The 27,772-nt window shown below is 32.9% G+C and overlaps 1 protein-coding gene across 1 annotated transcript; it reads right to left on the bottom strand.

The window, feature by feature from the left end:
• Positions 1-933: 933 nt before the first annotated feature.
• On the bottom strand, positions 934-27,772 carry LOC143240523 (uncharacterized). Its single transcript, XM_076483080.1, is given in 7 exon segments — positions 934-1,309; positions 7,623-7,701; positions 8,209-8,426; positions 10,173-10,385; positions 13,958-14,282; positions 14,285-20,077; positions 27,613-27,772. Coding segments are annotated over 6 exon segments (6,810 nt in total). The 5' UTR covers positions 20,062-20,077; positions 27,613-27,772; the 3' UTR covers positions 934-1,111.

Below are 27,772 nucleotides of genomic sequence, written 5' to 3'. Positions count from 1 at the left end.
TTTCTCAATGTCGAGAAAGCAAGCTACAGTGCATTCTTTTTTGTTGAAGCTGTCGGTAATTGATTGTGTAAGTCGAATCAGGTGGTCTGTAGTTTGGCGGTTTTTTCGAAATCCGTTTTGAATTTCTGGTAATTTTGAATTTTCTTCTAAGTAAACTGACAGACGATTACTAATTATCCTCTCTAATACTTTGCCAATACAACTGGTTAAGCTAATCGGGCGGTAGTTGTTTGGTTTATTCGCTGGCTTTCCTTCTTTCTGGAACATTAATATTATTGCTTCCTTCCAAGAAACGGGGATACATCCAGCTGATAGTGAGAGATTAAATAACGCTGTTAGGTGTTCATATAATCTCTGAGTGCCTTGTTTTAGGAGGATAGCTTGAATACCATCTTCTCCAGGAGCTTTGTTTTTTGTGTTGTAAATAGCAGTTACGACTTCTGTTACAGTGATATGTTTTATCAGTTGATGAGTGCTCCAGTCTTTTGTTTTTTCTTGGTGTGTAGTAGTGTTGACTGGAAATTTAGGTGTAAAAATGCTTCTGTTTTGATCAATAAAGTTTGTGACTGTATTATAAAAGTATCTGTTCAAGTCTAGTTCATGATGTGTCTTGAACGTGTTTTCTAGGTGTTTTTTAAATATCTCGGCTTTTTCTGTGTTAGTGTATGCTGTTTCTCCATCCAGTTCCAGTGGTGGATATACTGTGTTTGTTGTTCCTGTATTTGTAAATCTTTTCAAGTGTGTCCAGAATTGTTTAGGATCAGTTTTGTGATTTAGATTGGAACAGAAGGTGTCCCAGTTTTCTTGTTTCTGTTGTCTGATTAAGTTTCGTATTTTGTTCCTTATTGTGTTTATCTGAGTTTTAAGTACTACCAAAGAAACCATTGAAAAAAGTAGCTTTTAGCGATAAGAAAAAACCCTCAAAAAATGAAATAATTCAAAACGTTAAAATATCTTCCAACATGATTAAAAACACAGATGTATTACAATTCACAACGCAATTGATACCAATAATTATACACACTTCTAACGATCCTGAAAAAATATAAACATCATATGTCGTCAATTTATTTTAGTAAAAATAAAAGAAAGTACGATTAACTCTTCGTAGCTACAGGCCCAGGTTTGCTGAACAGTGAGGCTGATGTTGGTCCACGGCATGTCCACTAGGGAAAGTTCTCATACAGAGCCAACAAAGGTGGGATCGACAATTCCAGCAAGTCATGTGATTACAACCTCCATTCTTTTCAATAGGAGCTTTGCACTGTGTACACAATTTCCTGTGATCGGGTTTTTCTTCCATCCAAATCTGAACGATAAAAAAACAGTTCTCATTTTATTCACATTACAGTTTAAACGCCAAATTCCGGCGAATAAGAAACCAACAGGCCTAAAATTTTTGATAAATGTTCATGGTAACTTAAAAGATAAAAATTCTAATTTCTTACGTATCGGCATTTAAATCGTACGTTGTAGAACATACTATACGTATAAATAAAGTTTCAGAAATCTTTTGTTCTTCACCGTCAAGCCTAACTCAGATGTTATGCTACATTTGGAAAGTCCCTTGGCCATGTACTCCAGTGGAACAGCAGTGAATATATGCATTTACAAGGATAAAATCCAGGGATCAATTCTCCAAAGTAGACACTGCAGATAACTCATGGTAGCTTTATTCTAAAACAAACACATGCTTGGAAGTGACTTCTTGCACAATTTCGAAAAGTAGATATGAAACGCTATATTTACATACCCCTAATTTTTGAATCCCCTATAAATAAATAAAGCACAATTTTTTGAAGCGGAACACATGCAATCAAATTAAATTTTTAATATCACAAATTACGTTTTATTTATATATGTTTAAGCACTCTTGTTTGAATTTCGCGCAAAGCTACACGAGGGCTATCTGCGGTAGCCGTCCCTAATTTAGTAGTGTAAGACTACAGGGAAGGTAGCTAATTATCACGGCTGAAAGGTTGAGCATGGTGTGACGGGGATTCAAACCCGCGATCATCGGATTACGACTCGAACGCCTTAACCCACCTGGCCATGCCAGGCTTTATGTTTAAACATTGTACATTTGGTTTAATATTTCGTACTGTGTATATTACTTTTATTCCACCACTATTTAAAGGTGTCTATATATTTTTCTCCACTTTCATGATGTAATAAGTTAACAATGAAATTTACATATTAACAGGAATGAAGAAAGAGTACAAATCATCAAAAGTTTTAATTAACTTAATATCAATTAAATGATAATGTTTTAAATACTGAGTTAATGCCCTTCGACAAACAAAAACGCAAATACTCTGTCGTGTTTCAAATTACTAATGGGCCTATAAAATTGTTACTTACAGGGTTCTAATGGCATATAACACACACAAAAGTCTAAACAAAAATATCATCAATGTTCAAATTAACTCCACTAAATACTATCGGGGATACTCATATATTTAACATAAAACAAATTTGTTGCTTGTAACTGAATGTTCTGTAACGGATTTACCATTATGTTTATTTTAATACCGACGTTTGTTTCAGTTTGATGCATGTAAACGTATATTAACTTAATATCAATTAAATTATAATGTTTTAAATACTGAGTTATTGACGTATATTGTTGGGTGTGTATTGTGCAAGTCCCGTCTGTTCTCTAAATTTGTAGAAGATTCTTAAGAATAACAATCAACAATATTTATTTTACAAAAACGCTAGCGTGTTTTAGAACACCTTAATCATTTGAGATTATCGTTTTAAATTATATAAACCGAAGTGCTGAGACGACAGAACAGGATATTATTTGGTCAGCTACAGTCAGTATACCATAAGCCTCGGAAGCCATGATTCGCTTATTAATCTAAAAATTATGAATTTGACTAGCAACGTTTATAGAATATTACGAACAGTTCAACTTCAAAGTTAACTTTGGACGTTAGTATTTCTACGAGGACATTAGATATTTTCTTCGGTAAAACAAGAATAGAGCAAGCTAGCACTCCTGTCAAGAGAAGGGTGCCTGTATATTAACATAAAATTAACTTGCGCCTTGTTGACCCAGACCGTTGATCAAATATTTAGTTCCAGACCAGATAGAAGACTGAATATTGTTTGTTCGTAACATTATTTTACATAAATAATTATTTGTGATAACCGTTAATATCAGTTGTATTGTTATTTGTATATTAGAACATATTTGCGTTGAGAAGGAAAATTCTGTGTATCAATATTGTTGGTAAATATTATAAACAATACATATAACACTAAATTAACTTCTAAATTAAAATAAAAATGTCGAGTTATTTTAAACCATAATAGGTAACTAGGTAACATAATAAATTGGAGACTCGTCTGAAATAAATTATAATACGTAACAGCTGTAAGAGACAAAAACACAAAATTGTGAAACAAGATGTAGTTTTTGACCTATAAGTAATGTAGAATATTAAAACAAACTGTTAATTTGAGGATTACACTTTTTTGTTATTTTTGTTAAATTATAAAATGTTTCAATTTCTAGATAGGGTAAAAGATAGCAAGGTCAGACTGAAAGATCAGTTAAACTCAAGGGTCCCACAGATCATAAATGATCCAATATGGCCTCCTCCAATAGACTGGATTGTACATTAGTCCGTAACAGAAGAGAGACAGTAGGTTGGTTAATAAGACCCGATTTGTATACATCTACATTTGGTTTGGTAGGATCAAAAGGAATAGGTAAAGTTATTGAGAACTAGGCAAGGTAGGAAAACCAAACATTATTTGCTTGTTTCAAAAAGGAATAGAAAACAGAAGTGCTTCAAAGTACTAAAACCCTATTCTGCTTCTGCTGGTATGCAAGATAAGTTTGGGTGAAAAAATTCTCCAAACACAAGCAATACAAAGTAGAAGCTCAACAGAAGTTAGACGAACAACTGAAGGGGTGAGTACTTTGTAACGCAGCAGAACTGACAGTTATGCTCATAAAGGTATCAAGGGAATGGAAGTGCTACATAGTAGTAGAAAGTACATCAGTGAGACTGCATCTGAAGAGAATGTCTAAAACCAATTACAAACACAGGGTGAAAAATAGACGATGGGTCAAAGTATAAGTAGAATATTTCTTCTATCCTCTAAATCAAACTTGAAAAATAATATGAGTAGAGACAGGTGACACCCCCACTGGAAAAGGTTACTGACGTTCTGCTGTTTTCTAAAAGTACTAACAATGACTCATGAATATCTGAAGGTGTTGAGCATAAAGATTCAAGAATCAAACTGTCCAACATATACGTGACATCAGCGCCATCATGTGTAAGAAAACATAAGATCAACGATTAAAACAGAACATATCTGAGGGGGTGGGGACATTAGACCAGCAGAAAATTCACAACATGAGATAGCTAAAGAGGTGAAATGTCCTGAGAAAATATTTTTTTTCTTGTATCATCATGACAAAATGATGGAAATTCTACAAATCAGCATTAATGAAAATCACCAAGGCCACTGATAGTCAAATCGGAATTAATGGTCTGATACAGCCATCACAGGATCAACAGCACGCTAGAGGCACACTATGTGACTGAGGCCTCCAAAGAAGCTGTAGGACTTCTGATATTGGTACAAAAATATATTGCAGTATTAATCATTAATCTCAGAATTCATAGTACGTAGAGCAAAATTGAAGCATCTTGTGAAAGCAGATTTTATATAAGTTCTAAGTACATATTGCTGAAAGGGACATTGAAGAATTTTGGGTAAACTGATGCATTCTTTATATTGAAAGCATGGGTATAACTCAAGAATAAAAAGTCAGCAGTCTTTAAAAGCTAATAGAGGTAAGTCAATTTGATATTAATCTACCAGTCTTCTGTCTTTAATATCATAAGGAAACTCGCCATTATTCTTATTTTTAAATCAGATTAAAATCATATAAACTTTTGTGTAATTCTAACTATTGCAGTTCCTAACTTTCATATGATTAGAAACTTAGCAGTCTCTTGACTTTTACAGAGGTGGAGTATGCTATATTAAAAATTATTTTGAGGCCTCATTGCATTGTTACTGTCCACGTTGTCACATCTAGTCATGCTTTATCTAACATCTGTGCATCTTGACATTAAAGATGCAGTTTAGTTTCATTCCAAAAACTCTTTTCTCAGGCTGCCACATCCAAAATACACCACTCTTTCCTTTATGTTTTCCATAAACTTTCTTATATGGAGTAAAACATGTCTATGGCGGAATCGAACGGACGAAGCAAAATGTACGGCTTAAGAAAGTTTTACGGCTTAGAAAGTGAACATGCATTACCTTAATTATATGTAATTTTTAAGCGGAACGTTACAGTTGCTTGACTCAAGGGAAGTAAGACGTTTGTAAATAAAGTTATTTTTCTGTTCATGCTATATTTATTAGAATAAAAATAAATATAGACATTCAATATATATATATGACTTCACAATTTCTTAATCAAATTTATTTGAAGAAAAGTGTCCAGATTTACTTTTTTTTTTTTTAATGGGCTTTCTGTTGCAGTTAAAAGAGAATGCCAATTCTACGGCCTTTTTACTAAGTTCATTTTCACCCTTCATTTTTGCATACAATTTGATAGCGTAAATATAAATTAACACTTGCGATAAAGTAGGAATTTATATTTCCTCACTACCTTTTAAAATTAGGGAAGATACGAATTTATTTTTTCCGTGAGAATTATTTAAAGAGTAGAATTATGCACGTGAAGAGCAAATATGTTTCTACAAATCATGAATCTAATTTAACTGCAAAAATAATGACGGCATAAAAAAGAATAGAATATATTTAACCAATACTCACTGTAACAAAATGTCCGAGAATTTATTAATATTTAAACAAATTAAGTAACTAAACAAGAATTCATTAATAGTAAAAGAAATTATTAATCATATAAGAAATTAATATTCAATCAAATATATTTTTTCTGTCTTACTCAGGTACTAATCCTACTTGTTGATAGATGAGGTGTGTGAAAGAGTTTTCCGTCCTCATTACGCACATTTCGCTATATAGAGGGCCTTTTATAAGAGAAATCTTAAGGTAATACTGCAACAGTTTGATATTTCCGGCTTGTACAAGTTTCCGCCAAATGCAGTTTCCGATTTAGATATGTTACACTAAGAGTGTGTGTTTGTCTATATATATATATAAAAGAATAAAAGCTTCCAGTGCTTAGTTAACGTCTTGCCGATTTCACCAGTATACATCTTTGTATGAAACAGTGTGAAGACTGAATTTGTCCTCCAGTTGCTTTAGTTAAAATTCAATGGATATGTTATGGAAGCCATTCTGTGTTCACCTGAGGTGTGTTTTTTCTTGATTATGTTGCATTATGCCTGTGATCTTTATGTTTAAAGGCTAATACTTGTTACAAAAACTGTTTTTTTGGTTATGGTTACTCAAAGTAATCTATATTCATGCGTTTTCCACTACCGTTAAGTCAAAGGGATACCTCCATCTTAGAAATTATTAATTCCTGATCTAAATACCTCTGTACATTATGACTTCGTGAAAATTTTGCATCAGAAAGAAAGGTACATAAACTTCCAAAGAGTGATTAAGTTTTAGTGGTATCTCACTAACTAAAGAGGACAACATAACCTCTAAACCCTACTTACGTGCTTCTTGTCTTCAATGATTTATTTTACGAATTAATCTAGTGTTTAAAACATAAAACATGATTCACATATATTAATTTCTAATGTAAAATATATTTTTTCGATTTATTACAATATCTAAATCTTACATCATAATAAAGTTTGTTTGTTTTTCTTTGCATGACATTTATACATAAAATCTAGATGACCTCATAGAAATATTTTGTACTGACTGAAATGAATGGACTACAACTTATATACACACACACACACACACATATATATAATATTAACACTGAAGGGTTAAGTAAAATAAAACAAAATCCTTACCTCTGACTAACATTAGTCAGAGGTGTGCATTTGCTGTTTTTAACAGTCCTTCCTTTTAATTGTGTTTTAGTTTACTTAACCCTTCAGTATTAATATTCTCATCACACATATTTGATGCATGTGATTTGCTGCTATGTTGCACTTTTCCATTACCTTGTTCAGTCTTTTGCAGTTAAATGTGATAGCCTTAAACTATATATACACACACATTACAGCATTAGAATTTAAAAAATAATAATTCAAGTGCTTCTGAATAGCTGACTTTCTTTGTTTTCTTGATGAAGAACAGTCAACTGTTTGAGGCACTTGAGTTTTGAGCTGTTGTTATTTTTTAATTCACTGCACCTTCTGTATGTGATTCTCTTTTGTCACAGTACATAAAACATAAATATCATTTATTGGGTCCAGTTAAAACCTGCTTCTGTGCATTATAAATACAAAATCCAAGTTTCTTACTCCAAAATAAATTTAAAGTAAAATATTTGTATCTTAAATTGAATAAATATAGTTTTAATGAGCTGCTCTCAATCTCTTAATGGAAAAAAAATTATTCAAGATGTGGATTTATGAACATTTTTTTTGTCTGCAATACATCAATGTAATCTTTTTAAGAGCAAGATAAGCACATTAAAATGTGGAAAACTTCATATTTCACCTTCAAATGTAACAAAAACTCACCTTTAAGGAGTAATCTTCATCTACTGAGAGAGCTTTATACAACTCACAAGTCATCCCCCTGTGATTTATTACGTGACAACTGAAAGCATAATAAAATTGCACTTAATGACTTTAAATGATTAATTTTTTACAATTTGTATTGAAAACAAGAATATACAAATTTGAAACCCTTAGTGATGAAAGTAAACATTTGTGGATCATAATTCAATATTATCACTAAGAAAGATAGAAATAAAATAAAATTAGTAGTATATAAATTAAAAAGTATCTAATAAGGTTTGCTTCTGAAACATGTAAAAGACTTTCACAAAGGTCTTTAAAATGAGATATATTAATTCAACATTAACATATTTATTGCAGTTAGCTACATCAGGAAAATGGTCAGTACACATGTACGTGTAAGTCTTTGTTCATGGAAATAACGTAAGCAGAGCAGGACACTTATCCAATGACTTTGAAATATTACACACATTACTACTATTTATTTTTTCTTTAAATTTTACTTAAACAATGGGTACCTTCTATGCCACTATTAGAGAAACTAACTATTATTATTTTCATAGGACCAGTAGCTAAAATAACTTGCCTTGCACATATCTCATTTTCACAAACATCACAAATAAATAACTGGTTTGGTGAAACACGATAAACCACAGGGCAATCTGAAGTAGGACAATAGCGATACTTCTCACTGTTACTCTGAACGAGCTCCTTCAAGGCTGCTTCAGTAACATCTTTTCTCAACTTTTTATTATTGTTAAGAATATGTTTTAAGTCTTCTAGAACAAAAGGTTCTCCACAACCCTACAAAAATAAAAAATAATTTTTATATATTAGATTGTGACCATTTCTTCCCCACGTATGATTTTCTCATGCACCTGTTTGTTTTCTTCCTTTTAAAAAAATGATGAGTGGTATTTTTTATGTAAAAACTGTTGATTTGTTATGTTACTTTGCAGGTAAGATAATCTTATTCCATTGCCACACCTCTAGTATATACATATGTCTATACTTCTGAATCGTCTTAATAAACCAAAAATGTATGACATACCATTATCTTTCAATACACTTCTATCTAAAGAAAAACAGGCATTACATGAGTAGCCTTTTCATTAATATCATGTTTTTTATCAGGGAATAGGGCTACAACATACTTAGGTATGGAATTAATTACAAGCCTTAAAAGCAATGGCTTAAAACCTTAGACATTTTAAATATATTACCAGTATGTTAAGTTAATTGCATTTATTTGAAGGTACAGTGTTACAGCTATTACAATTTCTTTCTTATATAGATGTTAATAACATATTCTGATTCTTAAAAAGACACTAATCAAACATTTAATTATTTCATGATGCAGTGACAAGACAGCAAGTTTGAAGAAAGGCAAATGGTCATCCCACTCTTAATGTCAGTGTTGTCACAGTTTCTCTTGACTTAACTAACTAAGTTGAGAGTCTCAATTATTAATAATCCACTGTAACAGATACAAAATATCAGTCATCATGCCCTCTAACCTGTCTTGCATTTTGTACCATATTTATTTCCTTAACTTTCAAAAATATTCTAGTGATTAAGCCAGCCAAAAGAGTACAGATGTCTAAATTAAGGAACATGATGTATGACACTACTACATGTTTGACCAATGTGTGATGTTGGTGAATGATGGGTTTTCTTCTTTCTATAGTGATAAATAATCTCTTCAAAAGTTCTGATTACAGAGTTCCTGCATTGCCATGGTGGCAACATGTGAGCCAGAGTCTCTAACATTGCCCTGTCCTACTTAGAAAGTGATTGCTGGCATTTCAGCATAAGACACAATATGAATATTTAAAGAGGTAAAGCATAGGTCAAGTAATCCACTAAACAAAGAAAATTAATTTATTCTACAGATTGGAGTGAGCATTCTCAATTCAGTTTTCCATAAGTTGACCAATGTGAAGAGCTATTGGCATAACTACAAAATATGATACCTTCTCTTCATAAAAATAATTGGGCCCCTATATTTCTTCCTTTATAACTGTAGTTATGATTCAAGTTCCCTTTTGGTTGAGGCCCCATTCAAATTGTAAGAACATACTAATGCCACTGGTAAAGAACTGGTCTCTTCTGGAAGATTTACATATTTAGTATTAAAACACTTTATCTTGAAGATAAAACAAGCAAAAATACTAAAAGGATAAATGACTGTCAACTTTCTGTTGTGGGTATGTGTAATAATTTTCTTTTTATTGTTTAAATAAAAGTTTTGCTTGTTTGCTCAAAACTGCAGCTACCTTAGTTACTTAAACAAATACATTAAAAGTAATACTCAGTTCTATTATCTATATCACATGATACTTATAAATCTTCAAGGAGAATTCTGCCATTATTGCAGAATATTTTATCTAACACTTGTCGGGAAACTGTTTCCATCTATGAATATCATACTTACACAATCATTTCACTGGATTTCTTCAGTAGGCCAACGAGATAAGATTATTAAGATCATTATACAAAATAAACAATTTTACATTTTTAGCTGAATAAGTGAATGGTATTGTAGCTCACCTCTGATGAACACAAGAATGGAATTTGTTTTGATTCCACCTGCAGTCGTAAACATTCTTTACAATACAGATGACCACAGCATTCTAGTCTTTGACCAGTCTTCGGATCTGCTGTGTCTAAGCACACAGGGCACATTTCTTCTGCATCAGTTCTATGTTGTTGTGTCTGTGTCTTATACAAAGATGTTTTCAGATGTTCAAGTTCTGATCCAGCCTGTTAACAAAAACAAAAAACAGAATCACAATTATTGGTAATAAAGTTACAAAACTGTCCTCTACTTTCTTCTACTATATGTTTCAATATGTTAAAATATGTATTTCTCAAAGGTTGTCTCCGTACTTGGGTTTCCAGACATTTCTTTAAGATACATTTTTTATTTATATATATCACTTTCCTTCTCAGGAAAGATTATATCTCCTGACAGTTATAAAGCACCCACCAATTTCTGATTTTATGGAATAAGTTTAACTTTGAAAAGTTGGAGAACTCATACTAAACAGTAGTTAAAGTGTCCTTAAGATACACAAGGTGCAGAAGTTAAATACTGATATGGACTAAATACTAGGAAAAGTATTTTTTATTCAAGGCATTATGGGAAATGTTTTAGAGTGCTCTTCTGCAATTTCAAGTATATCTTTAAGCCACTGATCATTACTTCACTAAGAATCTGGTGCTATAGAATAAAGAATTGGAAAAGGCTGTAAATCCTTCAACCATTTCAGTAGATTTGTTTCTTTGGCTTAATAATAATTAAGTAATTTAATTTAATACTCATGGTATGATTATAACACTGACAAATACAAGGCAATGTAAATGAAGAAACAAAGCCCCACAATGCCACCTCCAAAGAAACTTTTACTTTCAACATTTGACTCTTCTATGAAAACAGTATGTCACAATAAGGAAATATGTCCTCCCTGACATTTGCTTGATTTGCTAAGGTGACAAATGGCAAATCAACAACTTACCAGGGCAACATGTAAGGTGAGATTATCAATGTGTGAGCAGAAGGAGGCACAACTGTCACTTGTCGCTGCAAGGAAGTGTCAAGATACACTTATTTTACTACAAACAGAGATCTTGTAGCCACTGAAGCCATAGAAATACTAATAAGATTTCACAAAATGTGTCACTAAAATTCATCTACAAGCAGAAAGCAGTGAAAAAGCTCACAGCAGCATGTACACTGTCATTCAAGGCTTTTTTTGTGTGTGTGCATGCATGAATGTTTTATTCAAACAAGAATAACTGATCGATGTTGGCAACTCTGAACAAACGTTTTATCAAAACAGTGAAGGAAATTCAAGATATAGATGCTAGTGACATCAGAGTTAAGGCTGTGACAGGAAAAGAAGTTATGACTGATCCACAGTTACCTGAAAATAGTCACACCTCTGATGAATATGATGCAGCCTGAAACCCCTCAAATCATTCCAAAGAGCACACAAGATACTTCTCACATAAGATTGTTGCAATAATTGGCATAAATGCAAAGTAAAAGTATGATTTTGTTAAGAATATTACCTTGATAATTGTGTTTGGCATATTAATAAACTTTAAAACAGGTGTTGACTAACACTCTTGAGTACAGCAGTATGTTAACTAGTTAAGATCCACTGTCTTGACTAGCAGACATTTTAGAGGATGCTGACTTGGAAGAAAGTATAATCTTGACATTGCAACTATTCAGTTGGAACCATTATTTTGTAGTGAACTGCATAAACATTTTATACAACTACTGATTGAACTTATAAAGGTGGGATATTTTCTCTTATGCAACTATGTCTCATTTCTTTTCATGGACATTTCATTTGGCATAAGACAACCATTACCATCAGTCATAACAAATATAATAAACAATCATGCAGCACTGAAATTCCTATACACACGAAAAAGCATTGTTACTGTGTTTTAAAGATGAAGATGGTTGCTCTGATTTTCAGTGACACGACAGTGACTGAATTGACAGTAAACAACATCAGGTGCCGATGTTGTGATAAAAAGTAACATCAAACCTTTTGATCTTTAAAAGAGGATTTAATATAGAAATTCCCTTCAAGTTTTTCTTCTCAGGTGTAGATTACATGTAGAGTTATCAGTTTCATAGTCACCTTGTGAAATAATATTCAAATAATATCCATACAAACTGGTAGAGATTTCTTAAACTAGTGACACCACAGACAAAACTGTTACATTGTTTACATGATAACAGATTTAGAATAAAATTATTTTGACAAGATTTTATATTTTACTGTAGGAAATTAAGAACTTTCTTCTATGTGTGCGTTCATTTCAGTCAATTGTTATTAATGCATAAATATGAATGTGTAGAAGGTAATGTGAAGACAAAGAGGAAAATGAAGGCATACTAGACTCAGCTGAATAATGAAAATAGGGCTGAGAAGTGGAAAGCCACATGACATTGCTGTTTGTGTTTTTTACCAGAAGTGCACTTCATATTTAAGGTACTACTGAGTATAGTAAACATCTTAATGGATTCAGTGATTCTGGTCAAACAAATTAGTATAGTCACTTTAATGAAAGGTAGTACAGGATACAATGTTAAGAAACAAGTGAACAGCTCAAATAGGAGAGACGAAAGAGCATTCAAAATGTTTTTATATTGTTTATGTCACATCTATGGCAAATTTACTCAAAAGAATATTACATGTTTTGAAACTGACTTAAAAGACTGCATGAGGTAGATATTCTACAATAAGATAAACTTCCTAGTATTTTAAAGGAAATTGTAAGGCAGTATCTTCATAAAAATAGCTTCTATGTTTACTTATTTGACTTTTTCCCTGTGGTTAATTATAATGCTTTATAGTAAGTGGAAATATCATTGAGAAGCAAGCTTTTCTATTGGGATTGTACCACTTGTTCAAAGCAGATGGACCTATGAAGTTAGAATCCAAATCATCGATTCCTTCTGCCAGTATATTGTGCTCTCCATCTTCAGATTAAATGAGTGATGTGCATGTGTGTGTTCGTAGAAAGGGGTGACAGTTTAAGGGTCAGGTATTGTGTCGCTTTTCCAAAGGAAGTTTTTTTATGCTTACTCCAGGTGGGTTAATTAAGTTGGAGTCCTATACATCAACTTACTCAAGCAGATTATTGTGACATTGTAACTGTTCATACAACACAAATAAATTCAGAGTGCAGAATTTTTTCTCTCTTATTTCTTAAATGCCATAAAATTGTGCAACTTTTATGAGCAAAGCAACATGGATATTCAAATTCAGCTCATTCGATAGTACTTACCAACCAAGTTTTATGTTGTACAAGGATGGGGGTAGCAAACCTTGAAAAATGAACAAATATTTAGTTCTTCTCATGACATGAGGTGTTCAAAAAAGATAATCAATGTAGAAAAAGCTGTTTCAAGGTGGACAGTTCAATCAGTCAGTGTGTTTTTGTGAAGTACTTGAATCTGTTAGCTCATGTAATGTATGAGTATACAAGCTGAGAAAAATGTTACAGGAAGAATAAATCTAATTTTTGATAATTATGTGGACTCGACATTGAACTACTTTCACCAAATAATTAAAAGATTCTGCCAACAGAGAAACAATGCTGTAACAATATAAAAACATTATGCCTCAATTAACAAAATATTTTACAAATAGAACCTCTCTTGCCAGTTGTTTTCAAGTTCCTAATATTTTTGAAGTAGTTTCAAAGCTTGATTTACTTTAATTCAGATTCAGAACATAAAACAACATAAAGTTAACTATGACCTCATACTTTAACACTGTCAACGTATAATAAAAGCACATTCTCACACTTGTTACAGCATCAGAAGTTCCAGCAACAAGTAGTAAACGTTTCTGGAAGTTGACTTCTGCAGACTCAAGACCACAAATATCAATCAAGTGACTTAGGTTGTAACCATAGGTTTTCACAAGTTCTTTTAATAAACCCTTTGGACAGTTTTGCTCACATAATTTGAACTCTGTGAAGTGATATGTCTCCATTGTATCTAGTATTCTCTGTAGTTCACATTTGACTCGGGTACAAGCTCCTTCAGATCCAAAGATGGAAATAGTCTTGGATCTGTTATCCAACTGAATATATGTGTTGGTTCTACTCTCAATACTTTTAATCACGTTTTGTGATGATGTAAGAAATAGTTTCTCCAACAGGGCTTTCCACTACAATTAATCTGATCACCTTTTATAATTTTTGAGAACAGGTTCTGGGCTCTGTCGAGGTCTTTTAAATTATTTGTTTTGATGACTACTTTTACTTTTTCTTCAGATGTTTTTACGACATCAATACTGATACTATCCTCACTGTCAACAATGTCTTTAAAAACAGCAATATCCTCTTTAATAATTGACTGAACAACTTCATAAATTTTAAAACTACAAAAAATTAAAGAGGTCATTTGTAAACTAAGTGACATTGGAATGCTTTCTGGTCCAATTTTAGCTTCTCTCCCTAGTCCCCTTACAACTTGTTCCCCATCTGCAGGATTCTTAAAAAAGATTTTAGCTTTCCAGGTCACATCCTTCTCCTTTGGCTCTTGCAGCTGTATAGTGATGCTGTTTTTACAAGTGTAATTACAAAGAATAGAACTCAACTCATTTTCCAATCTTTTACATTCCTCTTTGTCAGAAACATAGGGGTTGTCTCGAATTAAGATAACATCCATATTAAGTTTACCAAAGGCCCTTTGAAGAGACTGGAGAACACTTTCTTTTGTAGCTAATTTTGAAATATTCTGAATGTAAAATGAGTCTGTTCTTTTTTTGTTTACTTTCACTGCCATATTGCCAATCATTAGTCTACCACCAGATAAAAGTCTACAAGCTAAACAGAACTCTTCTGGTGAGGAGAAGTTTACAAACCCGAAACCTTTACACAGTCTTCTTTGCCATAATACATTAAGTACAACTTTGTATTTGCTTCCAAGAGTATGCTCATCAGGAGAAACCAATGGAGTGATAGAAATATCTGGGCAATGTTTTAGCTTATTAAGAGCTTTACTAGCATTTTTGGGGTCATCAAACGTAACATATATTTTTTGTTTACCCTTGGTAATTAACCTATATGAACACAAATTTTCAAGGTTAGTTACGTGACTAATAATATCAGCATCTTTTACACCATCAGAAATTTTGCTGATGATAATGGTCCTAAAATCATTTGGCATTAATAAACATTTCACCTCTGCACCACTGCCTATTATGATTTTGAATGAAGAACTGCTACAAGAATCCAGAAAGTCAGCAAATGAAATTTCTTGATCTTCTTCTTTAAGTTTTCTCTTGGGTTCCAGTATCATTTCATAAAATAGTTTTTCTACAAGTGAGTGAAACTGGTTGGCTATAAATACCAAAACAATTCCTTTATCCAAACTCCATTCTGTATATATAAAGTCTGTTTCTGTCATACTTTTCACTCTATTTTTAAACATGTTCATTTTCATTTGTTTCTTCCCAAGAACTTCTCTCAGCATAAGAGTTCTTCCTATTGGTCCAAGCTTCTTTGGTTGAATAGTCATTCCTTTTAATGTCTCAAGATCAATCTGGAGTTTACCTCGTTGAATAAGTTTAGAGATAAGTTCTTCTGATACTACAGAAATAATTAATGCAAAATCTCTTGTTGTTTTAAAGCGATTACCATACACGATAAACTGTGGCAAATCAGTGTACAAATAATGAATGGAAGAAGATGGATGAATATGGATTTGTTCTTGAGACAATGTAAAATACCCCATTTTTGGATGGCCTGAAAAGACACAGAGATTGTTGGCAAAACTTTCAAGGATACAACTTTGTAATTTCTCAACAAAATCGAAACTGCTACAGAACTTCTTTATTACAGTTATGTCAAATTCTGTTTTTATAATTCTAATGCACTCTTCTATTAATTCATTAGCAATATTTAATGCCTTATTATTAATGCAATTGGAAACACACCAACTGGGTCTTAGTTTCTTTGGAAAACCAACCCATTCTTTATACACCGAGAGACTAGTTGAAAAATCACCATCACTTTGACAGAACTGAGTTTTTTTCATGTCAGCTTCATTCTTGTTTTCTTCTATCCGAAAAAAGAGACTTTGAGAAACTGTTACCAAACATGCTACTGTAATTGCATCAAAGCAAAACTTATGACTGATTCCTTCTACAACCAGCTTAGACAAAGAAGGATCCAAAGGAAATTTAGCCATATATTTACCAAGAGAGGTAAGTTCGTCATTTTCTACAGCTTGAAGATGTTTGAGATGATTTAAAGCATTCTTAAGGCTAGCTCGTGGAGGGGACTCCACAAAATCAAAAAGCAAAGGATTGCCAGGAACAACTTCCATAATTTTTAATAGTGCTTGGCTTACATTTGTTCTCAATATCTCAGGGAAAGCACAAGTATTCATGTTTTCAAAATCATTTTTACTAAACAGACGGATACACTTTCCAGGTTGTGTTCTACCTGCACGACCTTTCCGCTGTTCAGCTGCACTTTTTGATACAAAACAAACAACAAGAGCACTTGCATTTGTCTTAGGTGAATACTGCATCTCTTTAACCATTCCTGAGTCTATTACATAGATAATACCATTAATAGTAACAGATGTTTCAGCACAGTTTGTAGCAAAAATTATCTTTCTTTTGTTTGTTGGTGCTGGCTTAAAGACTTTCTGTTGGTCTTCAATATTTTGTTTTCCATGAACCTGTAAACAAAGAAAGTCATCTTTACCTTTATTTTCTTTTACCATTCGTTCCTGGAATAAATTTACTGCCTTTTCTGTCTCAACAGGTGATGTTAGAAATGTGAGAATATCTCCAGGTAAAGGTTCCTTTAGATGAACCTGAAGGGCTTTGTTCACTGCTTCTGTAAGATAGTTCCAACCATCAGTAACATCTGTGTCTTTCCACTCAAGTTCTACAGGAAAAGTTCTGCCAGGTATATTCAGCACAGCTTTATTATGTACACCAAAGTATCTTTTAAAAATTGCTGGATCAATAGTAGCAGAGGTTATGACAACTCTAAGATCCTGTCTACGTGGAAGACAGTGCTTGATGACGCCTAATAGGACATCAGTAAATATGCTTCGTTCATGAGCTTCGTCTATGATAATGCAACCATACTCTGAGAAATCATGATCTGTAACAGCATTGTTTAAAAGAGTGTGATCTGTCATAAATAAGATTCTTGTATCTGTACTTCTTTTGGAATTCGTACCAACTTGATATCCCACAACATTTCCTATTGCAAAACCTAGTTGTCCACTCACGTGCTTTGCTAGTGATATAGCTGCTATTTTTCTTGGCTGTGTACAAACAATCTTCTTATTTGGAAACATGCCAGATCGCCATAAATACTGAACAATCTGAGTACTTTTACCAGAGCCAGTTTCTGCTAAAAGTATACTAACCTGTTTCTCATTGATTGTTTTTAATATTTCATTTTTTCTACCATAAATGGGTAAACCTTCTTGGAGAGAACAAACTTCTTGTCCAAGATTTCTTCTACATTCTTTTACGTAATTGTCAATCTCTGTAGCTGAAGAAAGTTCAACACAGCTGACTTCATCTAATTTATTTTTAATGTATTTAGAAAACTCCTCTTCTTGCTCTTTCAACTGCTTTACATTTGCTTCAACAGCAAAAATTTCTTCAGCAGTTTTAGAATATTCGGCAGTGTTTACAGACTGTGGTTTACTATTTAAATAAGCCCTCAATTCTTGGTGTTTTATCTGGGCATTTCTTACTTCCTTGTTATGGGTCACTAGGATGTCTTCTTTTTTTCTTTGAATAAACTGAAATAAATTAGCAATCTTTGTTGTAATTTCACTTGAAAGAGTATAAGAGTTTTCTTCCTCTTTCTTCACAATACATTTTACTTGAAAATCACATAATCCTTTTTTATGCATTGTATTCAGAACTGATGCTGCTTTTTTTGCTTTTCTCAAACTTTTAAATCTGCAAAAAAGAATAATACCTTTTTTGTTTGGAGCATCCACAAAATCTAGTGATAGCATTTCTTGTTTTAGATTGTGTTCTAAATAACTCTTCAAGATATCACAATTAACTATTTTTTCCTCACCCTCAACAATAACTGTGGTTTCAGAGGTATTATTCATTTCATTTTTGCCTTTTTGCTTCACATTTTTGCCTTTTTGCAATGTTACTTCTAATGCTTTACTGTTGCTTTCTTTAGTTTTTTCTCCTGACTTCACCTCATTTCTTTTTACCATTGTTGTTTTGAGATCAGTTTTTGAAGACTCTAATGTAGCTTGAACTACATTTCCAAACATTTTCTGTCCATTTAAACGTTTAACAAGTCTGTCTGCAGAAGCAACATTAAAAAACTGAACACAAGCCTCAGACCTTGTGAAAGTTTTCAGTCGGCCATTTGTACCTTTTATTGATTTTGACAGCTCTGCTATCAGCTTTCCATTTTCAATTTCAGTAGGAAGGTTTCTCAGATGCACATAAACAGGATCTTCATTATTTAACTGTCTATCTGGGAGATCCTTTACAAAGTCACAGTACTTCAGACACACATTAGGAATGTCCAAGAGTGCTCTTGTAGCCATTTCATTGTGTATCAGCACAACTCTTATACCCAATTTGTACCTAAGAAATTGCAAGTCAGAAGAAAAATCTGAATCTCCTGATATCAGAACTATACATGATCCTTTACAAGATTTTTTATTTCTACACAACTCTCCAAAATTTCTCAGACTTATTTTGATTTTATTGTCTGATGTATTTTTATCTCTGGAACTTACATGTAAAACTGTTACATGAGCAGCATTAAGTTCCTCCACTAAACCAGTTTTATTACTTAGCTTAGTCACATCACATGCAACCATAACTTCAAATTCAGATAGTCCTTCATAAAGTTTGTTTCTTATCTTGCACACAATATCTGCAGCTGACTTGGATGCAGGAACTGGACAATTTTCAATATCCCAGAAAACTCCAATTGAACCTTGAATTTGTCTGTTCTGATAATGTGTATTAATACTACATAAGTTTTTATTTTCATTTTCTTCATGTTCTATATAAGCCATGTCATCTGACTTAATAGAAACTGATTCACTGTCAGAAGATGCTGAATTTTCACTTTCTGACATACAGCTAGTGTTTTCAGAAGACAATCCTCCGATTTCACTTTCACTGATCACAGATTCTGCATCTGTTTTATCACTATCAATGGATAACTTTTCCACTGGTTTTTGAGACGTTTTAAAACAAAATAAGGGTTGATCTTCTCTAAAGATATTGGTTCCAGAACCAACTTTCTTTTTAATCCATTTCTTTTTTCTATTTCTTTCAGTCTCAGCTGACGATAGTTTCTTTGGAATACTTTCCACATTTCTAGTACTTTGGTTTTGATACCTTTTTCTACTTCTTTGGGAACGAGAATATTCATTTCTGCCAAATCTGCTGTCACTTTGTCCAGAACAAGATTGTCTTCTGGTACAGTTATCATAATAATCTGTCTGAAGACCCTCATTACCAAATACATCTTGACTGAAGTTTCTTCTTTGCTGTGTACCACTACTTCTAGGTTTTACGGTAATAATTTTGTGATCTGTGTAGTCTTGTCGAATATTCTGACTCTGCACTGGTAAGACAAAATATCTATCACAAGAATTACTCAATTTAGGAACACTTTTGGTTCTGTTTTGAGTATAATCATCACTCCTTGTCCAGTGTTCTGTATAATGGTGCTTTTTTCCACCATACGTATAACCATTATTAGTAGTACTTTCAGTATTAGAATGAGAGAATTGATACATTTCACCAGTTCTGTTACAGGAATTATTTCTTCTTGGGTTGTAACAATGTTCATAACTTCTTGGTCTTGAATGATGCCGTGGTAGGTGTGACATATTTTCATTTCCTTGTCTTTGAAATCTTCTACTCATATTCAATCACTTAGTTCTGTAAAAATAATAATAAATTGTAATATGTGTATTATAAGTTTAGTGACATCATTTGACAGACCATTAAGTACATTTTATTACTTGTAATTTTACTAAAATTGCACTAACAAAAATACCTTTGTAAATCATAAAATTTTCTGAATTACTGTACGAACATTTTCCATGGCTATTTCACTTTTTGCTTAACATACTAAAAGTTCTACACTGTATAAAGGATACAGTAATTAGTCTCTTTTGCAAAATGTCATGACACTGTACACAGACTAATGTAAAACCAACCATGAACCATCTTATATCATTGATGATATACTTTCCTTACATATGTACTTGATAAATATGCTATGAAGGAATTACTTTACTGAACATGGAAGGATAAGAAATAAAATTCCACAAATGTACAATGAATAATTAAATGAGATAAGCAAGATGTGAAACTGTGACACCTATGAATACAATGCATTTCTATGTTCTCATAACAGTATTTGATAACAATTTGCATTTATTCTGTATAGCTTTTCTTATGAGGTATTGTAGCAAATTTTTATTTTGTTCTTACTGATTTTTTCATATGTGTGGGGGAGAAGAGGGGAATGGTTGCAGTTATTGACAGCTTAAGAAATGTCTCGAGATTATTGCCTTGCTATGTTGAGAAGAGAATTACTAGTCACATGGAAAGTGCTTACTACTCTGGGTAAATACAATGTATCTTGTGAACTAATGAGCACTGGACTCTGGTACATAATCTTGAGGTGAACTGATGAACACTAGATTTAGTCTGGTACATAATCTTGAGGTGAACAATGAACACTGGACTTCGTCTGAAGCGTAATATTGAGATGAACTAATGAACACTGGATTTAGTCTGATGCATAATCTTGAGGTGAACTAACAAGCACTAGATTTAGTCTTGTGAATAACCTTAAGGTGAACTAATGAACACTGGACCTAGTAAAATCAACAATTTTTCATTAAAAAAATCAAGTGTATTTCTATTTTATGTTAATCATGATAAAGATTATTCATTTCAAATTCACTCAGTACTTAATCTATTTATTTAATTTATTATTGTTATGGCTCACTTATTCAAACTGAGTTTCTTGATTGAATAGCCAGTTATTAAGCATTCCCACCCCATTGTTGTAAGATTCAGCATTATCTGAATATACCACAATGAGGATATAAAAGAGAAAATTTTTATATCAAAACTGAAGGATTTCATTTGCATTAATTCTGTTGAAGTCCATCATCTTACCAACAACTGAAGTAACATGAATCATGGGAAGATGGTAAGCCTCTCCTCGCTGGAAAGTATACTACTTATATAGTTATGGAGGAACCTAGATTCATGTAGAACTAATGGACAAGCTGCCCAATGTACCTCACCATTTTGCCCTACTTTAGTAAAGGTATATCATCTGTCAGAGTGGATGTCGAAATCCTTGAGAGTCCATAAAATGCCATGCCAAAGCATAGAGGCCATCCTGTGTGCTTAAGGCCAGGAAACCATCAAGGAAAACAACCACAATCACAGTTTCTCATGAATGAGTCTAAACATGTCACTCTTTCAACATTCAAAGGTACAGAAAAGTAGGATTTAGACCATTTTCTAAAGCATTTCAGGCAAGTAACTGCCTGGAATCTTTAACAATCTGTACAGTGCTTGGTTCTTTGTTTAGATGGCTGGGAACTAGGTTCAATAAAGTGTTTGAATAGGAGCAACTTTAGGATTACCAAACCATCACTGATGAGTTACATAGAAAACAGAGCAATCCAAGTTCAAGTGGGCTAAATTCAAGGCTTGATAGAGATGTACCATGAAAGGTTTATCTGTTTAGGTGGACCATTTGCACAACTAATATGGTAAAGCTTACTTTGCAAGAGCTCAAGTAGACTGCAATGATATCCCTGAGGATAAGATTGTAGAATGACTACCCAGTGAAGCAATGTAGCATCACCTGGATGTAAGAGATCTTATCACCCTTACAGAAGCAGTTACTTTCATGGTGCAGTGGCTTCTCCTTGGACGGACAATCCTACGTACACATCCATGTCACATCAGGCTCTAACCTAGCCAAGGGTCATTCAACCAATAACACACTCCAGTACTGTCACACAACCACACTGATATCCAGTGAGTAGGCACAGCTATCCCAATCCATCAGTATTTAGATGTCACAATGTATGCTGTCAATGCCTTTGCTAGAACACTCTCGTAGAAAGTAGAACATAGCAGCTGCTTTGTATGTGAAATACTTGGTTACTTTTTGAATAAACTGCCTTCACCTTATCAAACAGTAACTCACACAAAGTTATAAGTTCTGACTTACAGTGCAAAAGGTGCAGGAAAACCAACAGCTGGAAGTCTCTAAGAAATGAAAGACCAAGTTGGGCCTAGCTACCTATTTAAGGAATACATCAAGCAACCTGCACCAAACAGTTGGTCAGGCAACACTTGTACAATTAAAAAAAGTAGGTTTTGTATGTCTTTCAGAGTACAAGAGTAAGAGATTAAGTTCCTTGCTGATAAGGCAGTGGCAACAACTCTACAAACTACTGGCAGAAAATGCCAAGGTATTTTGGGACTGTATGGCCTATTGGATCAAAAACAAATGATACATCATCACATACAAGCAGGTGACAAAAATCTCATTACACATCTGCCACACAGGCTTCCCTAGAGTATTAAAAATGTAGCTATTGGTAAAGTACTGTTGGTATAAAAGGGTTAAATTATACAGCCTTATGAGAGTACTTAGTTATCTTCAGTGGTAACTGTAAGGAAGGAAGGAAGGTATGCCCAGATTCTGCATTGATTTTAGATGGATTAATGTGATAATTAATACTGACCCCTTTGCATTACCTTGAACAGATGAATGTCTGGATGCATAAAGAAACGACCATTTTGTTCAATGTTAGACATTTGTTAGCAAGTTGAGCTGTATGACAGGAAGAGAGCTAAGATTCCTTTCAGCATGAGACATGCTTGTGTGTGTTTTTTGTTATGCAATCCAACATGTATAATATGCTTACCATTTTAAGTCTATCTGAGTTTACACTGAAGTGGCTGCAATAGAAGTGCCTGACCTATGCCAATAAAGCAGTATCCCACATGTAAATATTTAAAGAGATTAACATAATATTCTTGTTGAATAAAAATATTAAGTATGCCAATTTTTCCTATCGGTCAGACAGGTTAAATCTGATGGTTTGCTTCTTGGTTATTATTACAAATGAGTGTAGAAATTGCAGATTCAATCACATCTTAATCGAACCATTCTCTTGAATCTAATGTTTTTACATCATCATTTTAAGCACAACCCTTATGTCACATTTTCATTTCATACATATCCCATGGACAGCTGTTTTTTCTTTATTGTTTTTCCACTGCTTTTTTTTTACTACAGCAAAGAATGTTTTGGAAATTGATTTCCATCTTTAACACTGAAACAAAAGTGTGTAGGTATTCTTTCAAAGGCACCTGATATGGCTTGGTGGTCTGGGCACACAACTTGAACCTAAGGGTCACATGTTTGATTCCCCATCATTGAACAAGCTTGCCAATTTGGTTGTAGGGGCATTATAATATAATGGTCAATCCCACTACTGGTTGGTAAAAGAGTAGCCTAAGAGTTTGTGGTGTTGACTAGCTGCTTTCCTTCTGCTAAATTATGGATGGCCAGTACAAAAAGCACAACAGCAACTTTACACAAAATTCAAACTAAACAAAAACAATCTTTTAAAATGGCTGATGCCAATGAAATGAGATACACATTGGGCTATTTCACTGTAGTTATGTATCATAGTGCACTTGTTTACTTTGTCTACAAAGACTCAAGCAAGCAGAATACTGTGCATCTTCCACATTGCACTCAAATGAAGTTTTACTCTGTTCTGGCTGTCAAACAGTTGTCACATGATTATTTTGTTACTTATGGTTTTCCCTCTTCATTACAGATCTCTCAGAAGCTAGTTTGACATTGCAGAAATTGTTTTTATTACAGAAATTTTTTTAATGGTTTCTTTCCCCTAGCCTTATTTTTCTTCCACATTTTCATTTGCCCAGCAATGAAACCAAGTATGTAACCCTATCTTCAGTTGCTTTGTACTCAATTGTTATGTGAATAGTGAAAACGTGAAAGAACTTATCAGTCACTTAGGCAATAGCATGTAATACAGTCAGCTAGTTTTATAGCCTGAAGATGTGTTAATTCCACCTATACTTCACACTACAAAAGATAAAATGTGCCATAAATATATATGCTAAAGATTTTGATGACATTTGGTAGCATTGTTCTTTTTCTCGTTTCTTTATTAGTTTTGGGTCGTTTAAATTGTAGTTTCACAGAACAAAGATGGAATGTCTAGACTCGGGATGTAGGAAATAACACATGTAGAACAATGACAGTATTATTCTACCAACAGGCAAACCTTGCTACACAAATGGTAACTTGACAACTTTGCATGCTTTTGCAACTAATGTTTGTAGTTATTATGGAATGCTGCAAGCTTCTAAATAACATGTTCAATGTAATCATTGAGTGCTATGTCAAAAATAATGTACTTCATTACATAAAGAAATTATCATACTGTATTAAAAATGAAACCAAACTAGGTTTTTCTGATCAGTTGCTCTACATGGCCTTTGAAAATCTTTTTTTTGGCACTGATGTACTGAACATTCAAATGTCAAACATGTAGAATTTCAGTAATAAATTAAGAAATCCTTCACAATTCTTATTACTCTTTCACTAACATTTTTTTCACATTCAGCTGCTGCAAAATATCTTCAGAGACTCTTCATGACAGATATCACCAATAACGAATGTAGTATGATATGACATAGCAAAGGTTCATACAATTTTGTCAAAGGAGAATTCCATGACTTTATACAATTACAGGCGTCATACATATGAACAATCTTAATTTTATTTCTTATAAGGTGTACATCAAATTACACTGTTTGCTCTTTTTCTTCTTCTTTTCTTTACTTATTAATAACGACTATGATTATATAAATATAAGCAAACACAAACTAAAAGCAGACTACACTGTCAAAGAAGGACCAAACAACATACACAGAAAACTTGTTTGAGGCCCAAGATACTAAACAAATAAGACACTACATTAAACTAAAAAAAACAGTAGCAAATAATTACCCATGATTATGATGTTTATGCAAGCGATGAAGCAGAACGTACATTAAAATATTATATATGGAGTAATAACATTTTGCCTTTTTTTTTAACCATTGTTTATGACTCGATGAATGACTAAAAAGAATTAATTTTTACAATAAAGTCATATGACTGATTTTTAGCAAACTATGACACAACATTTTTGTCTGGAAGACTATTATTTATCATGATTGCTTTTTAAAAATGCTATGTTTGAGAAAAACCTATTATTCTTGTTGCATTCTTACTTCATGGCAAGAATGAATGCACAATCACAAAAGGTTTAAACAACTAGTGGCTAACATTGAATAAAGTTTAAATCAAAGTTGTTTCACTGCTGAAATCACATTATTCAATGTGTAAAATGTTAGTTTTTAAATACTGAAGGTCAAAATATGACTAAAAAAGTGTATACCAATCATATGCTCCAACTTTTGGATTCTGTAAGTAAAATGTTTATGACTCTGTTTTCTGAGTTTGAAGTGGAACCTTAATTTACTGTTTATTTTGAAGCACACTAAAAAAATCATTATAACACATTCTTTGTCATGGATTGCACTCTTCTACAGAAGGAGTTATGACAAACTATGTAGAAACATTCAACAGTATCCTGAAAAAATTCACGGTGCACAAGGAATTAAGATTTGAAGGAATGCTATTTAGCATTTATTTCCTGTGTACTATCATTGCAAGATTTTGCATTGATTGTGTGACAATGGTAGTTTACATCTAAGACAGTCTGAAGGTCAGTTGAGGGAATATGAAGTTATGTTCCCAAGTGATCTTGTTAGCACTTATAATACAATTGTTATTGTGAAAAAAGAATTTTTAAACTTTTAATGAAAAATAAAAAAATACTGAATAATAAATGTGCTATAAAAATCTGAGAAGAACTGGCACAATAGATCCTAAGAAATGGACATACTGCTCTTCAGAGTCAACTCAAATATTTTACTGTATCCTGTTAAAAATGTACATATTCATCAACAACATCCTGTTATTACACATTAGCAGCTCAAATGTCCAATGGTTTGGCTTGTTTTGAATTTTGTGCAAAGCTACGCGAGGGCTACCTGCACTAACCATCCCTAATTTAGCAGTGTAAGACTAGAGGGAAGACAGGTAATCATCACCACCCACTGCCAACTCTTGGGCTACTCTTTTACCAACGAATAGTGTTTTGATTTGCAACATAAAGAGCTCTTCATAAGTGGACACAGCTTCAAATATTAATTGACTAGATTAATGCAATATCCAATAATTGATTTCTGCATAAAAGACTATTCATGTCAGAAAGTGTTTTATATGTCATCTAAAACTGCGATCAAATCTTCATAGATTTATCCCATCATTAGCGGCACAAACAGCATTTTAAACCCAAAGTTATTGTGAAAAATTAACTGAGGAGGTTTGTATAGTATTCAATATTCAATTTCAACGTAACCAACTGTTTGTGTGCTGTCTGAAAGTTGTTAATGACACTGTTAACTTCTCAACTGTACTTGAGTTTACACAGTTTAAAAAGTATATGACAATCAAATTTTCAATAGTGGTTGTGTCAACCTTTATTGCTTCAATGGCGTTTTTTTATATGTCATTAACTTTCAGTTTCGTACACCAAGTTTCGTTTTACGATAACTGTCCACAGGGCGTAGTAGCAATATTACTAGTACATTGAAACGTACTTATAGATATAGACAGCTTACTGAAGGCTTTCAATCTCTTGATGTATGAACAGAATTGTAGCCTCATTAGTGAGAATTTGGAAATTTACTGACTCTAGTATTGATAATTTTCTAAGGATTACGTCTAAAAGTTTTTCCTTCGTCTATATTTCCAAAGTTTAATGTTAGTCTTTTGGAGATCTAGTGGTTCTGCATTTTTATATTGCCCAGTTTTTAAAGAGTGAAATTGTTCCGGTTTTTTCCTATTTTACGGAACGTTTCGTCCGGCTCAGAACATCACTCACTGAAGGAGCGTAACGAAGCTTTTTCTCAATAAAGCTACTACATTTTCGTACGAACACTGCGGTGGGAAAGAGGTACGCATAGTTCGAAGTGCAGATTTCCACGTATTTATATATTATTACAGGGTATCCATATAAAAATAATAACTTACTTTATAACAACTATAATTTATATGTACAAAAAGAAAAACTCAATTAATTAGATAGTATTCTCAATAATTTGTAGGAACTAGAAATCATATAGAATTAGGTCATTAAATTTTAAAAATTCGGATAATAACTACCACAACTACTATTACTACCTTTAAATGATTTTACTATAAACACAAAACTAGCTTGAGACTAAGTTATAATTACAAATTTACGAGGTGTTAATGCGTTAAATTCATTTACCATGCACCTCGGTTGCGAAGTTTTTGACTTTTCAGCTTTCTGTAGCCGTAGTTCAATTAAATGGTTTGAGAGGAAATTAATTTCCAGTATAAACTTTCACTCACCACTTAGTTCTTATCACAACCACACGGTTGTTGTTACTTACTACCTTTGTATTAGT

Source organism: Tachypleus tridentatus, chromosome 13, assembly GCF_004210375.1.
Source record: "Tachypleus tridentatus isolate NWPU-2018 chromosome 13, ASM421037v1, whole genome shotgun sequence".
Taxonomy (NCBI): domain Eukaryota; kingdom Metazoa; phylum Arthropoda; class Merostomata; order Xiphosura; family Limulidae; genus Tachypleus; species Tachypleus tridentatus.
Note: the sequence above shows the minus strand (reverse complement) of the source record. Positions and strands in the feature narration are given on the sequence as shown.